This window comes from Labrus bergylta, chromosome 6, assembly GCF_963930695.1.
Source record: "Labrus bergylta chromosome 6, fLabBer1.1, whole genome shotgun sequence".
NCBI classification, from domain to species: Eukaryota; Metazoa; Chordata; class Actinopteri; order Labriformes; family Labridae; genus Labrus; species Labrus bergylta.
Window position 1 is genome coordinate 26,594,582 of NC_089200.1, and position 14,437 is coordinate 26,609,018.

Genomic DNA, 14,437 nt, shown 5'->3' on the forward strand with positions numbered 1-14,437 from the left:
AGAAGAAAACCACAAAGAGGTTATATTCACACTCTTGTTTACAAGTGATGCTTGGAGGGCTCTGTGACACAAAAATGCTTAAAAGACAATTTACCAAACAACCTACACTCTGTAAAATGGGACTGCAAAGATTTTCAGAAAAGAGAAATAACATTTTTATTGACACTGAGAAAGCAGGCCCTGAACAAAATCATCAAGTGTAAGCCAGAGGAATAGAAATGGATTTGTTCTTCGTCTTTTCAGCTGTTATATTTCATGTGTTGCTAAATCTCTGATCTTTAGGAACACTACACTCAGTAGAGATCGGATTCACAGTCTCTACAAATAGTAGAAACATGATATCTTTACCTCAGGATCAATAGATCAATAAAAGTTAAGTAATTGTGGATCACATCAAGCACTCTCCATTTCAAGGTGAGGAATCAGTAGGAATACAAACCGATCCTACTTTTCTCTCCTGATAAGGATTCTTAAACTGAATGTAAAAATATTTTCTGAAGCCAAATTAGATAAGCCAATGAATGAAAATACGAATGGATGGCTGTATGGATGGTTAGAGATGGCTGTGGCTCAGTTGGTAGAGTTGTAGTCTCTCAACTGGAAGGTCAGGGGTTCAGTCCACAGCTCCTTTAGCAACATGTCCAATGTGACCTTGGGCAAGACACGTAACCCAGAATTGCTCCAGCTGCTTCGTCTGCAGCGTATGAATGGTCCACTTTTCCACTCTCATAGTCCACTACACAGCTCCTACATTTCACCTTTTGTACAGTTTGTGTTTTTATATTTTTTAAATTCTATTTTATATATTGTAATAGCTTCTTATACTGTATTATTTAAGTTGTTGCTAGTTCTGCTTTATTTCCTTGTTAATTGTTTAGCACCAATACACCAAGTCAAATTCCTTGTATGTGTAAATGTACTTGGCAATAAAACCCAATTCTGATTCTGAATGAATGTGATTTGTTAGTCTGATGGTCACTAGCAGCCTCTGCCATCACTGTGGGAATGTGTAGGTGTGACCTGCGTCACAAAAGCGCTTTGAGTAATCAGAAAACTAGAAAAGCGATATATAAGCTCAAGTCCATTTACCATTGCATGATGAAAGGGCCCCAGGTTTTATACTTCTAGAAAGGATATAAGCCTTAGAAATCTTCGATACCTTGGGGAAGAAGCGGCAGTAGTCTCTGGTCAGAACCATCTCCACCACGTCTTTCAGTCCCTCCAAACCCAACATGTCTGCTGCCAACACGACCTGACTGTGGGAAAGGAGACATCAAACACAAGTCAGTTTGCTTGCTGTAGCTGTATGACAGAGATGTCTTGGCTTACAGATCAAACCTTTACTGTTCACTAAGGAAGGTAGTTCAGGTTAGACCCTGATTTTAGGAGCAATAACAGATGAAACGTTCCTATGTCACTATTCCTGTTCCCAATGAAAACAATGTTTTCTTTCTGCTTAATATTCTCCAGTCTTAAACTAATCATTTCAATAAACGCTAAGCTGTCCTAACTTTCACGTTTCAATCAGGTAGTGTACGCTTTGTTGTTTAATTTAAATGAATCTCCTTTGAATCTTTTTAACAGTGCCAGCCGGATGTCAACAGCAGCTTTGTTTTTCAGCTTTTTCTTTTATTTCCAAAGTCAACAAAGTTGTAGATTTCTCAAATATAACATCTTTGTCTTGGGGGCGGCAGAAGCTCAGTCTGTAAGGACTTGGGTTGGGAACCGGATGGTTACCGATTCAAGTCTTGGTGCGGACCAAATATGGAATAGATCAGGTAGACGGAGAGGTGCCAGTTCACTTCCTGAGCACTGCTGAGGTTCTCTTGAGCAAGGCACAGAGCAATATTACGCTGCTGGAGAACCAGAGGCAAGACATGTAAACGAACAGCACGACCCCCGCCGACTCAGACATTTATAGTGCTGACTTGGCAGCGGCTGTGGGTTCAAATCCGACCTCAGCACTTTGCTGCATGTCACCCCCTTCTCTCTCCTCCAATAATTTCTTGTCTCTCTTCACCTTTCCTATCTAATAAAGGTAAAGGAAGGCCCAAATAATAACCTTTTAAAAAAGTTTTCATTTTAAGGCCATCAATATCAGTCAACCTGTTAACAAACAATACCTGGCACTGGCTCCATGCGGGAGATCCACAATGGCCCCGTACATGAACTGAAGCAGGATCTCCATCTCGTCCGGCCCTAAGCTGAAACAGTTAACAAAAAAACTGTCTTACAAAATATTTTACACTGAACTGTCCCATATCACAGACAACACTGTAAATTAATTTGTTGCACTGCATACGTTTGCTGTAATGAACGCAAACACAAACTATGAATGCTGTGAACAAAATCTATATATCATGCAGCACTGGGCCCATGCGGCTGCAGCCCTGAGGGCCACTTCACAGGACTTCCCCCCTGCTCGTCAATGCAGCCGCTTTCCATTCTGACAGCAGTGTCTTCCCCCGTTACCCTCAGATCAGCAACACTGAGGCGAGTGTCACACTGTCTCTCCCTGGAGGAAAAAGCGGGCTTCATTTGCTTCTGCCGCTGAAAAGGGGGGGGGGGGGGGAATGTTGTGGTGGTGATGTGGACTCTTCATCAGGAAACATTTCTGTGCCTCGCTGAGAGATGACAAAAAACCTGCTTGGTGGAAATCTGAGCGAGCCAATTTGAGATTCCTCGCAGTGGGTGGCTGCGTGTGGCTCTGTGTGTGTGTGTGTGTGTGTGTGTGTGTGTGTGTGAAAAATAAAATAAAATAACAAATGGCAATAAACCTGACTCCTTCTGTTTTGATGTAATATTGCAAAAATGTGACTCTTTCACCTTGCCTTTTTTGCTTTTGTTTTGTTTTTTTAGCATGCATTCCTGTACTGTTTTTGTTTCTCATGTGCAAGTTTGTGCTTTTTTCCCTTCTTTTTTGTGCTGTATAACACGTAAAAATTAAATAAAAACTGAGTTAAAAAAAAGAAAAGAAAAGAACAAATGGCATTGTGTGTGAAACCCCTTTTACTGTACAGAGTCACCTCTGTTCAGAGGCATGAATAATGAATCCAGCGTATGCAGGAATCCAGCTGTATTGTTCAGAGATGAAATGTGCAATTGTCAGGCGAGGACTAGGAGGTCTACTATACTATACCGATCCATGTGACTTTCTCCTAGAGGATGCCGATGCACCAAGTCTTACCCTTGCAGAGTGATGCACTGTCTGGAGCTCTCCATCCAACTCCCACTCAGCATGGCTTTGAAGTACTGAGACCGTGCACACAGGATCGCCCTAGAAACCCAACAAAGCAGACAGTTGCATGTCAGATTCAGCCGGCACTTTAATAATTCACGTCATCTCGTGTGCCTGCGTTTATTTCAGTGGCTCTGAAGCAAGGAGACGGAAATTAGAGTGTGTGTTCTGAATTCTCGGGAGATTGTGTTTTTATTCTCCCTGGCCTCTTAAGATATTCACTGATATGGAAATAAACTGCCACTGAGGTGTTGGTAGTATTTAATGAGCTCCCTTTAAGGATTAGGCAGAAAAATCTCATGAAAAGACCAAAACCAACAATGAATCTCTCTCCAATACAAGCACTGTATTTATCTGAAGCCTGATACAGCTCATACCTAAGTATCACAGAGCTCCATTAATGCCCCAGAAATGAAAGAACACACAGCTATCAACAACACTAATGCACATGAAGACCGGAATAAGACACTGTAGTTTATTCATTCAATCCAACATAGGCTGTCCTGCAGCCAGAATGATGTATTAATCTGCAGCTAAAAATAGACTCCAACAAATTAATTTCTGAGTCCTCCTGTTCAAGGAACATATCAGAAAACAGCTGGGCACTAAAAAATTAAAGTGTTCAGTTGTTTTAAAGAACAACTTAATACCAAAAATAAAAATAATATATTTGTGACCTAAATTTTTTCAAGCATTAAATCTGCAAAATGAGCCAGCAGGCCTGAGGCTCAGAGCCACAGATGGGGGAGGGAAATCAGAAGGTATTGTGGGATGCCGCTGTTGGTTTTGTTTTGTTTATCTTTGGGATTTTGTAGCCAGAAGAAAGATAGAATAATGCCCGGTTTATATAAAAATGCACATAAGAGTCCTGCTGTAGACGGCCGCAAAAATTCTGTAGCAGCAACTCTGTAATGACTGTAAGTCCAACCCTTGACCTGTGAGGTGTAACTCTTGATTTCATCAACCATGAATTTTTCTTCTTTAATATGTTATGGTAGTGCATTATTAATATTCAGTCAATTTTTGTTAAGCACATTTTATAGATTCAAACAACAACACATGCTAAATTTGCACTGGATAACACAGATTAATTCACATGTTAGCTTATCCAAAGACCAAGTTATTCTTTCTCACCGGGTACTCCGGATTCCTCCCACAGTCCAAAGACGTGCTCATAAGGTTAAATGGTGAATCTAAAATTTGCCCGTAGGTGTAAATGTTAGTGTGGTCGGTTGTCTGTCTCTCTCTCTCAATATATATTTTTTATGTCTTTCTTTGTTGTTATTGCTGTTTTACACCTTGTCTGTAAAGCACTTTGGTCAGCTGAGGCTGTTTTAAACGTGCTATACAAATAAACTTGACTTGACTTTAGGTCAGTCCTGTGATTGACGAGTGAACAGTCCAGGGTGTACCCCGCCTCTCGCCTAATGACAGCTGGGATCGTCTCCAGCCCTATGTGACCCCGAATGGGAAAAGTGGTAAAGACAATGGATGGGTGGATTATTTGAGGCATTACTATAAGTACCAAAAGAAACAATCATTTATGAATAGGCATCCACTGTAGTCAGGTATATACTCGAGCTCAATATCATGACCAGATGAAATACTAATAACTCTGTGTCAATATCCTCATTCTGCAGAGTCTGAGCCCTCTGATGCAGAGCCAATATGTTTCTTTTATTTGTCAAAATGAATAAATTAAACGTGCGAGTAGCAAGCATAGAGAGGTGAGATATCTTCTACAAGAGGGAATTAGGTTTTCATTTGTATTATGAGAACAGCCATCACTTTGGAGCAAGAGGGTACCATGTCAATGTGGTTGTCCTGGATCTGTACAGGCATGCACAAGCCTCTGTCTATCTTCCTTCTTTACATGTGTCATGTTGGAAGACAATCTCTTCACTGACAGGGTTTCTACTCGCTGCCTTTTTCTGACATATTATTATTCTTTTAGTAATACAGCCTACAGCGATTAAGTGCAAAAAACACACTGCATCCAACTAACAATATCAAATGATTTCATGTTGCCAAAATTGGCTGCATTTAGTAAGTCGTTGTTGCTGAGCTTTCTTCACTTGTGTTAATGTGAATAATGGGAGCTCTGTTTTAATCCAAATTGGAATGAAAAATGATTTTCCTTTTTTTAAGCATGGTCTGAAAATGTTCAATTTCATTCATTGATATAATCTTTATCTTGCCAAGCCCTGATGCTATTTTTAAATAGACGCATTTGTTTCATGTGAGACTGTGTATTACGTAAAAGAGGAATTGCTTTTCCAAGAGACCTGAAGTGGATCATGGTAGGATTGAACGGTATCGCAAAAAAAGTGAAAAGCAATATACTGTATGTTGAGATAAAACAAACAAAAAAAAGATGCATATAGATGCAGTGTCTTTTTTTGTACATCAATTGAAATGTAATATAATTCTTTGCATCTTAAAGTATTTTCCTTCTGTCATCATGCGCTGGGTCCGGCCCTCTGACAGCGACACACAGAGAGACCAGGTGATGCTGTTTCCTGTCTGGATTGAATACGGAATGAAATATTTCATCTTAAGCTTGACAAAATAACATGTTCAGAGTCATTTTCAGTTTGAATGACCAGCTCTGACTTTGTAACTTCTGATTAAATGACAGCTCACCGTCTCGACCTGACTGTGACTCACTGCACAATGTGCGCTTCAGGTGTGCCACAAGTAAAAGATCAACTTCAGCTCTGTTAATGGTCCATGTATATAAGGCCTCAGCAAGAATGAGCAGAGACCTTATAGCGGGATAATTTCATTTTGAATCGGGGTAAGTGATGGCAGCAGCGTCTCCTGTATGTCTACTTTTTTCACGCAGGGACACACAGACTCTGCATGCACAACAGTCAGTTCTGTGACCACTGACGGTGATATCAGACAGACTTTTAATGTAAACCTGTCATGGTAACGATAAAACTGGCAGTTTTTGTTTGCATCAAACAGCAGAGAAGTGGCAGCATGGTGTGCTCCAGGTCATAATTGTTGTCGCACCTCCTGCAATATGACTATTGCACATGCGCATATCGCTATCGTGATGTTTAGACGATATGTATATCATTTAGCTCTAAGTCGTAGTAAAGCAGATGTAGAGGCGTCTGGCTGGAGGAGCCCTGGTTCAGCCTGTGGGTGAGAGATGCAGCAGCTAACAATGAGCTGCTACACATATCATTGCTGCAGTGTAAAAAACAGCCCAGCTTCTGCTCTTTGACAAGCACTCGCCGGCTGCCTGCTCCCGTGAGCACTCGCTGGGAAAAACCTGTCTCCATGGTTACGAGCTGCTGCTACTACTACCTCTGCATCACTGAATGACCACTCACGAGTCAACAGCAGATGTGAAACCTCTGTCGTGTTTTAAATGTGGTTATCTTAGCTGTGATGTACTGAAATGCTCCCCCCATGAATTCCCCCGAGGGGTGATTACAGACTGTGCTTTTTGACTCAAGATGTGAATCAGGGAGTTGAGTGCATTCTATAAATAGCTCTACCTGTGGCAGGAGAAGACTTGCTCCGCTACTTGGATGGTGATGTCACACTGCTCTCCTCTCTGGTATAGATCCAGCAAGTCTGCTCCGAGGCCTGAGGCTGGCTCGAGACTGGAATCTGAGAAGAATCGGAGATGAGACGGATAATTTAGGCAGAAAAGAGGGAAACTGATGAGACACAAGCAGTGAGTGTGTGAGACAGATAACACAGGTGTTTGTGTTTTGGGAACTCATTGAACCACTAGACACAATAGGTTTAGAGAAAACAGTGTTAAATCCCAGCTTTATCCATAGCATGACAGTGCTGTAATAAGCATTCTACAACAACAGGAACAACAACAACAACAACAGAGATCCAAATGTGATTAGCTCCAAAGTGGATTAAGGCTAAGATAACATGATGTGATGAAAAGGGAGGGAGGGGACAGCTGAGCAGCCAAGTAACCCGGAATAACCCTCCACGGTGAAACGTGCTGATTTGTTTACCTGAGTCAGTGGAGCTGTGAAGGTCTGCCGCGTCGGGAGCAGACAGAGTGATTTCTGGCACCAAGCCCTCCACGCCTGGGATGATTTCAGCACAACGCGTGCTCTGCTCTGCTGTGTAAACTCGCCTGGAGAGAGAAGGCATATTAGGTTAATTAAAACTCGGCCTTTCACACCTCTTTACATTACCGTCTAATTTAATGCTCTGTGAGTTCAGTGTCAAACCGGGTACCTGAACATCGCAGACTTTACTGCACTGACCCAGTGAAGAGTTTTAGAAAATGTCTACTTAAGTTGCAGCTCGTCTTTTGCAATGTGTACTTCTAAAACATGCTGCAGCGTCCTCGCTTAAGTGTGTGTGGGGGGGGAACATTGAAAGTGAGCTTTGCAAATCTTTCTGATATATTTTGAGTCCAGAAACAGTTTTTCTAAGCCTTTCTTTACAATGCTAGTTTGATGAGCAGGATCACATAAATGTCGTAGTGTTTCAGGTGATTTAATTTAAACTGGTGCAGCTTTTCCAGCCCATACAACACCTAACTGGAAAAACAACTATTTTTGTCAACCATGATTGTGTTACATCAATTGGCCTTCTCAACTAAAAGCACTATGAAGAGTAATTCATGATTAAAATAATAGGCCATGTCACTAAATAACAAAGACTTGGTGACAAAAGGGAGAGGGAATTAAGGGGAGTGGAATTGACAAATGGTACAAGGTTGTTAAAATGATTGTGTGTTATCATGTTGAGTAAAACCAAAAAAACCTGAGCTATGCCTGACCTCCTCTCTCGAGGCGTTTTCAGACCGCAGGAACTTTTTCATAGTTCTAGGAACCGTTGGCACCCTGCTTCTTTTTCATTCATGCTGCACAGCAAGAACTTTTTTTATTTCCAAGCACCCATTTAGAGGATCCTTTTTCGCTCCTGCTGCAGAGTAGGTACCATGGCGGTGCGAATGCAGACGGAAAAAAGTCCCCATGGCGCATAGGAATCAGGGGACTCCTCTGTGAATAGTTCCTCTTAAAAAAGTCCCCACAAATGTTCGGTCAGAAAACACCTACCTGTAGTATAAATCCATTTTAAAAGGATGCCTGTGAGTGCTTAAACAACTCAATCCTGGGTGTCTGAACTCAGTCATGTAGTTTCTTCTTTTAATTTAAAGCTTTCCAGAAACTTTTAGGCTCTGTGGTAGTGTAATCAAGGACGACTCTTTCATCTCACCCTAATTATAAACTGCTAATGAGACACAGACACTAATCAGTGGATCAAAGACTTTTGCACTGTAAGAGCTCACATTGCAGAGCCTTGATGAAAACTATACAAATGCTACTCTTGACACTAAGACACTCGATGATTAAAAAAAACAAAAACACTCCAGCACTTTGAGATCCAGATATCCCAACACAAACAGGAACGTTTGATGGGGAACTTATAAATGAATTACTGCAACATGTGCAATGCCCCCTGAAACACACAAACACCAGTACATCCATGCAGACTAAAAACGGAGCATGTGGCGCCCTCTGTCAGTGAGCAGTGGAAGTGTAGAGTAGACTGGAAGCAAAGGATAAATGATGTGTCTTGACATCTGTCCTAGAAAGCAGTTGCATGCTTCATTTGAAACTAGTGAGTGGTAAGAAAGAAGCTTTGAATGAGGGTTCTGAGTGTTTTTTTTTTAAGCGGGAGCCTATTTAACATATTTTAAAGTCTAAAAGACTGAAACGTTTAAAAGGTTTTATCCCCAGATATATCCCTTCAGCCAGCAGCCTCACGAGGAACTGTAACGACTGTAACTAGACTAATCTTACTACTTTACACATCGAGTAAAGGGCTTGTTGTTGAAGCTCACACAGCATCAGATTTTTGTTTCATCTTTAAACAACCTTACAGAGAGGATTCCACCTAATCCGATCTCTTTATGATGCAAGATTGCTTTTCTTAAGCTGAAAGAGACTTTACATCAGGTTCTTATAAAGCACCGGTCTCGACTGACTAAAGAAGGAGAGGCTGCTCAACATTTCCTTTTACCGGGCGTTATCAGTTGGAATTAAAATAAGACTCTGGTGTTTTCAAGAATTTTCTTAGATATATCAATATACAATCACAATGTCCAGACAGGAAACAGCCTCCTCCCAAGGTGTCCCAGGCCAGATGGGATATACAGCGTAATCTCTCCAGTGAACTCTGGGTCTACCTGAGTCTCCTCCCAGCTGGACGAGCCTGAGAGACCTCCAGAGTGAGGTGACCAGAAGGCTTCCTAATCAGATGCACGAACCACCTCAGCTGTCTCCTTTCGATGTGAAGGAGCAGCGGCTCCGAGCTCCTGACCCTATCTCTGAGGCTGAGCCTTATAGATAGGGTACACCAGCAATTGTTTAGGTGTAATTCCCCTAAACAAGTGAAAATAAGCCCTGTAAACATCCAAAGGGTGACCACTGGAACCCAATGCTCACCTGAGGAAATCTTTAAGCCCTGACAGCTCATAGTCAGGCAGATGAATGATGGCGGGATCTTTGTGCGTGTGTCCCCGAAGAAGGTGCGGAGCTCTGGCCAGCAGTACAGCTCTGTGTGCTCGAAGGGAGCCCGAGGCACCAAACAGAGAAACATCGGCCTCCAGCTCTTCCTGCAGCAACCTGGGAAGAGATATTACAACACCTGATGATGATTCCCCTTTAACAGAGAAAAAAATAAATAAATAAATAAAACAAAAGATTTTATTTTTGGAGCCAAATTGGCACAATGTTCATATTAAAGATTTCATAGCCTACACAGAAAATAGAGAACGAACAAAGGCCCTTTGGAGTAACATCTATGAACTATGAAATTCAAAGATGACTCCGACGTCCCAGTTTTTCCACTTCAAAGTATCACAAGCACAGTCCTGAGGCAGTCCATTTCTTCTTTACCACCATTACTTGTCTTTCCGCTGTGTCTGATCTGAATGACCCAGAAATCAGTCAGCTTGAGGCGAATTGGGCGGTAAGAGTTCAAATCCCAGTACTGTGTCCATTACTGTATCCCTCTGATGAGAAGTGGTTGGATTGATGATCCACTCATGCGAGAAGGAGACTCACATCTCTGTCAGCTCAAACCCAATGAACTGCTCATATCCACGTGAGCTTGACTCTTGTGAGCCTCAAGTCATCACGGGTGAACTTTACTGTAACTTTGCTCTGTGCCAAGTTTTATATTTCAGATCCCCTGATCCCATTAAGCGAGGAAACACTCCGGCCTTGGCTTTTTTAATACTATTACAAAAGAATGTGACATTCCATAAATCCTGGGGTTTATTTTGTGACTGAGAGCGGCATTATATCCGTTTAATGCACAACATTTTCTCAAATCCTTTTCATCATCGGTAATTCAATTTATACGCTTCACAAAAAAATGCATTAAAGAGTAACTAAACCCTAAAACCACCTTTTCAACTGTAAACCTCTGTATTTGAGTATTAAGTAGTGTTATGGATCAATCCAAGTCCCAATCTCAACATTTGATTACAAAGTATTGAAATTTGAAATATTGTGTTATAAATGTGCAGAGTGTCTGCCCTTCCGTTTGAAAAACTCTAACGGCTGTGTGGAGTACAGTATGACGTAGGAGTGAATTACTACGTCACCAAACCTATAAAAGCCTCGTCACCTGACTCTGCGAACTGTGGGGAATCAAGTGTATGTGTGTATTTGTGTGTGTGGGGCAAACATTGTATCATGTTGTGGCTGATAACGGCAGGAAGCAGTGAGTGGGCATGTCTTACCCCCTGCCCCCCCCCCCCCCCCCTCCAAGTCGGGTTTAGCTACCCTTAACTTGTGTTGGATAGTTGTGGGTGCGTGACATTTCTTTTCTACAGTGGAAAGACTGGCAAAAGGCTGTGGATGGTTAACAACACTTGCTTGTAGGTTTAAAGCTGCAGAATTGAAAGGTCACGCATTATGTAAAATGCACCATGGTTTTTGAACACTAATATGTGTCCCTATTCTGTCTACAAACCCCCCAATGATGAGAAAAGTCCATCCTCTCCGTCTTTTGCCTGCTCCACTTTTCAGAAAATGTGTGCGCAAACAGGCCGTTTGGAGATTTTCCCTTCATGACATCACAAAGGGAAGTAACCCCTCCCCCAGGTGGGTGACACTCCCACAGCTAGGTGGCTTGTTTTGCACTCTTAGAGCCTGTGTCCACAGACAGTTCTGTTCAGAGCGTTCCTCAACAACATTGTTGCTAGATTACGAAAGTCAAGCACTGCTTCCCTCAGTAATGTCCATAAGGTGTGTTTTATATAACTCATTGTTCTTTATTATTTGCTTTAATTCAAGGGAATATCACCAAGAAAACATGAAACAATGTAAAGGAGTCATGTCCTGGCATCAGCTGCAGCTCTATGCCTCGCAATTGTACCCTTGAAAAGACGAGTCAGACGTCCCCTCCGCTGTTGTTGTTGACAAAGCTGGAGTTGTAAGCCCCGCCCATCTTGAAAGTGCTGAACTACATTGTTTTTAAAAAATTGAAAACAGGTGCTACCAGTGTTTCCCGGGCCTTGCTGCCTATCCAACGTAAACACTGAGCATGGAGTGTGAAAGCCCAAGCCACATCCTCTTCCAGAGAGGGGTGTGGTCAGACACAGCTCATTTACATATTTAAAGGTACAGACACAGAAACAGCCTGTTCTGATCAGGGCTGAAATAGAGGGGTTTATAGACATGATCAAATACAGGATCAGAGTGGATTTAGAACAAGACACTTCACAGACATGTTTTGGGGAGCTCTGAGACTTATTTAAGCTTGTTGAAGAGGAGAATAATATGTGACCTTGAATGACATAGATTTTCCTTATACTGACCGGACAAAAATCCACTTAGGGTTGATATATTGTGGTTATAAAAAGAAGTTTTAGAACTTTTTTTTATGGATGCCGTTCTTTTTATTGCCCCACATCCAAAAGATGTTTGTACTACAACTCTTCTGCAGAGCCTTCACAACCTATGAAAGGAAACTGTAAAAAAGATCACCTGACCCGAAGGCGATCACAAAATCAATGATTGTTTCCACTCGACGGCCCTGTATTGCTTTAACCGCAGTCTTTTACACTGCAGTTTGAGCGAGGACCTTTTATCTTGACATTTGCTGATAATAGATAAGGACTTTGCAGTTCATTGCATAGTAGCATGCCTCACTCACCCGTTGAGGTCTGCAGACAAAGCTGAAGATAAACATCTCTTCACTTGCTCCTTGTATCTTCGCTCCTTGACCTGGAACTCTCTCGCAGCCTCGGTGGTGATCATGGTTTGTTATGTTCTCTCTAAAAAAAAAAAGACAAAGCAGAAACATTAGCAGCCATTTCGAATATTTCGAGGACAAATGGTGAGACAGTTCAATTTAAGAAAAATGCAAGATACACAAAATGTGACTTAATAATGTGCCAGCCAGGTTATCAAACAGTTCACCCAATCAGATTGTAGATACTGTGTAATACAGCTTTAACACGACAAAGTAGCATGTGACTAGGCTTTAATATTTTACAGTTATCACATAATGTCCACACTTTTCTTTGTTTGCTCTGTGATTGTGTAAATGATGAACTGTGTAACTGAATCGAGTAGAAACGTCACCTGCCTCCCACAACCAGACTTAACATGTGAAAGAAGAAACAGACGCTTTAGACTAATTTAATCACTTATTGTGATAAAAGACAGTCTTGACAATCCGGTACAAACTCATTATCAGTTTCATGACGAAGCAGATTAATTGCCGTCCACAGAAGTGACAATGTTTGCTTCACTAGCTTCTTCATGACCTGCTTACCTTAAAGTCAGCATCCAGGGTTAAACACCACAGATAGCATCACCTAGTTTAACCAGTTTTGCTCTCTAATTTTGGACAAGTTTCATAATTTCACAAGCAGTTCTCATTCAAAATGAGCCACACTCTGCCACACTTTCACGCACATACCTGTGTTACATCTGTATTTGCTGTTTCTCTGCTGGTCAATGCCGACAGCTGAATAACACTACCCTCGTTTTCCCTCTCGCCGATAGCATGCTAGTGCTAGCTAACCGTGAGTAGTTACCTATCCATTCAAACCTTAAACCGCTGAATGTCGCGGGACTAATGTCGACCTGTTCACGTGAGATTTAACAGATTGTTTTCAGCCAGAAAAGGGTTCGGTAACCTGCATAAATGAAGCAGATTAGTGTCTCGAAGGGGCTGACCCACTGACCAATGTTGTTGACATCACTGCTGCACGCCGTGGCCACTCACCAAGACACGGTTTGCGAAACAGAGAAGGTGTGGACGTGACGTCATAGTCCGGAAGCGGGACAGCGGCGGCAGCTGCGCAGTGCAAGAAAGGAAGAAGCCGTGAAGTTCGCCGTGTCCTCAAATGAGACTTTCTGGAGCTCCGCTTCAAAATTAGACTCATAACTAAATATAGAAAACAAACACTTCACATTCTAATAATATATTGCGAATGTTGTGTGAAACAGGCGCCCTCTTGTGGTCTCAAAGGTCAATGGATCACTTACATGTACAATTACCCTGATCTGATAAAGTACATTTTCATTTGTATATTAAAAAACGGTCTAATCTTCCTCTTAAATAATTTTTTTCATGTGAAATGGCACTCTGTTATGTTAGATTAAATATTTGTATATGAATGATAAAGACAAAGTGAAATATTTCTGACACTCAAAAATATTTAAATCTTAATTATATATTCATTTTTATTTAAATTCATACTGACCTTAAGACTATTTACCAGTTTCTCCTGGGTTCGTTTGGCTTTGGTAACCCTCAGCTGCAAACTGGTTGCAAATAGTAGCGTTTCCTCGCCATGCATTGATGTCATCGTCTTCTCCTGCAATGTTTGTCCTGTACTATGATGTCAGGGCGAACTGTACACGTTTGAAACAGCACCATGGAGCCACACACACAAAAGATGTCAAATAAGGTTAAATAGTGAGCTCGAAGAATAAGCAATCTGGAACAACACAAGTAGCTTATATATTTCCAATAAGGTATCCTCTATAGTGTTAACTTGAAACTCCTGGTTTAGTTGAGGGCTTATAAGTGATTTATAGCTGAATAAGAATACTAACAATGGTACAAACATTTAGACATTTATAAGGAGCAGAATGAAGCCAGGATGTTAAAAAAAAAAAGGAAATTTGAGGAACTGACTTCTATCATATCCTATCTGGGATACTTTGTCGA

General features: G+C 41.5%; 1 protein-coding gene across 3 annotated transcripts in view; it reads right to left on the minus strand.

Annotated features, from left to right (window-relative positions):
* Window positions 1–13,461, minus strand: part of btbd8 (BTB domain containing 8) — a 32,714-nt gene extending 19,253 nt beyond the window's left edge. The window contains exons 1-8 of one of the 3 annotated variants that reach the window (XM_020630652.3): window positions 13,446–13,461; window positions 12,407–12,527; window positions 9,685–9,864; window positions 7,234–7,358; window positions 6,751–6,865; window positions 3,188–3,277; window positions 2,124–2,204; window positions 1,160–1,256 (exon numbers count right to left, since the gene is read on the minus strand). In XM_020630652.3, coding sequence (XP_020486308.2) covers window positions 1,160–1,256; window positions 2,124–2,204; window positions 3,188–3,277; window positions 6,751–6,865; window positions 7,234–7,358; window positions 9,685–9,864; window positions 12,407–12,510 — 792 coding nt within the window. In that variant the 5' untranslated portion in view covers window positions 12,511–12,527; window positions 13,446–13,461. Of the gene's footprint in view, window positions 1–1,159; window positions 1,257–2,123; window positions 2,205–3,187; window positions 3,278–6,750; window positions 6,866–7,233; window positions 7,359–9,684; window positions 9,865–12,406; window positions 12,528–13,177 lie in introns of all 3 variants that reach the window. The other 2 variants (XM_020630642.3, XM_065956077.1) reach the window with 2 other exon arrangements.
* Window positions 13,462–14,437: the final 976 nt, after the last annotated feature.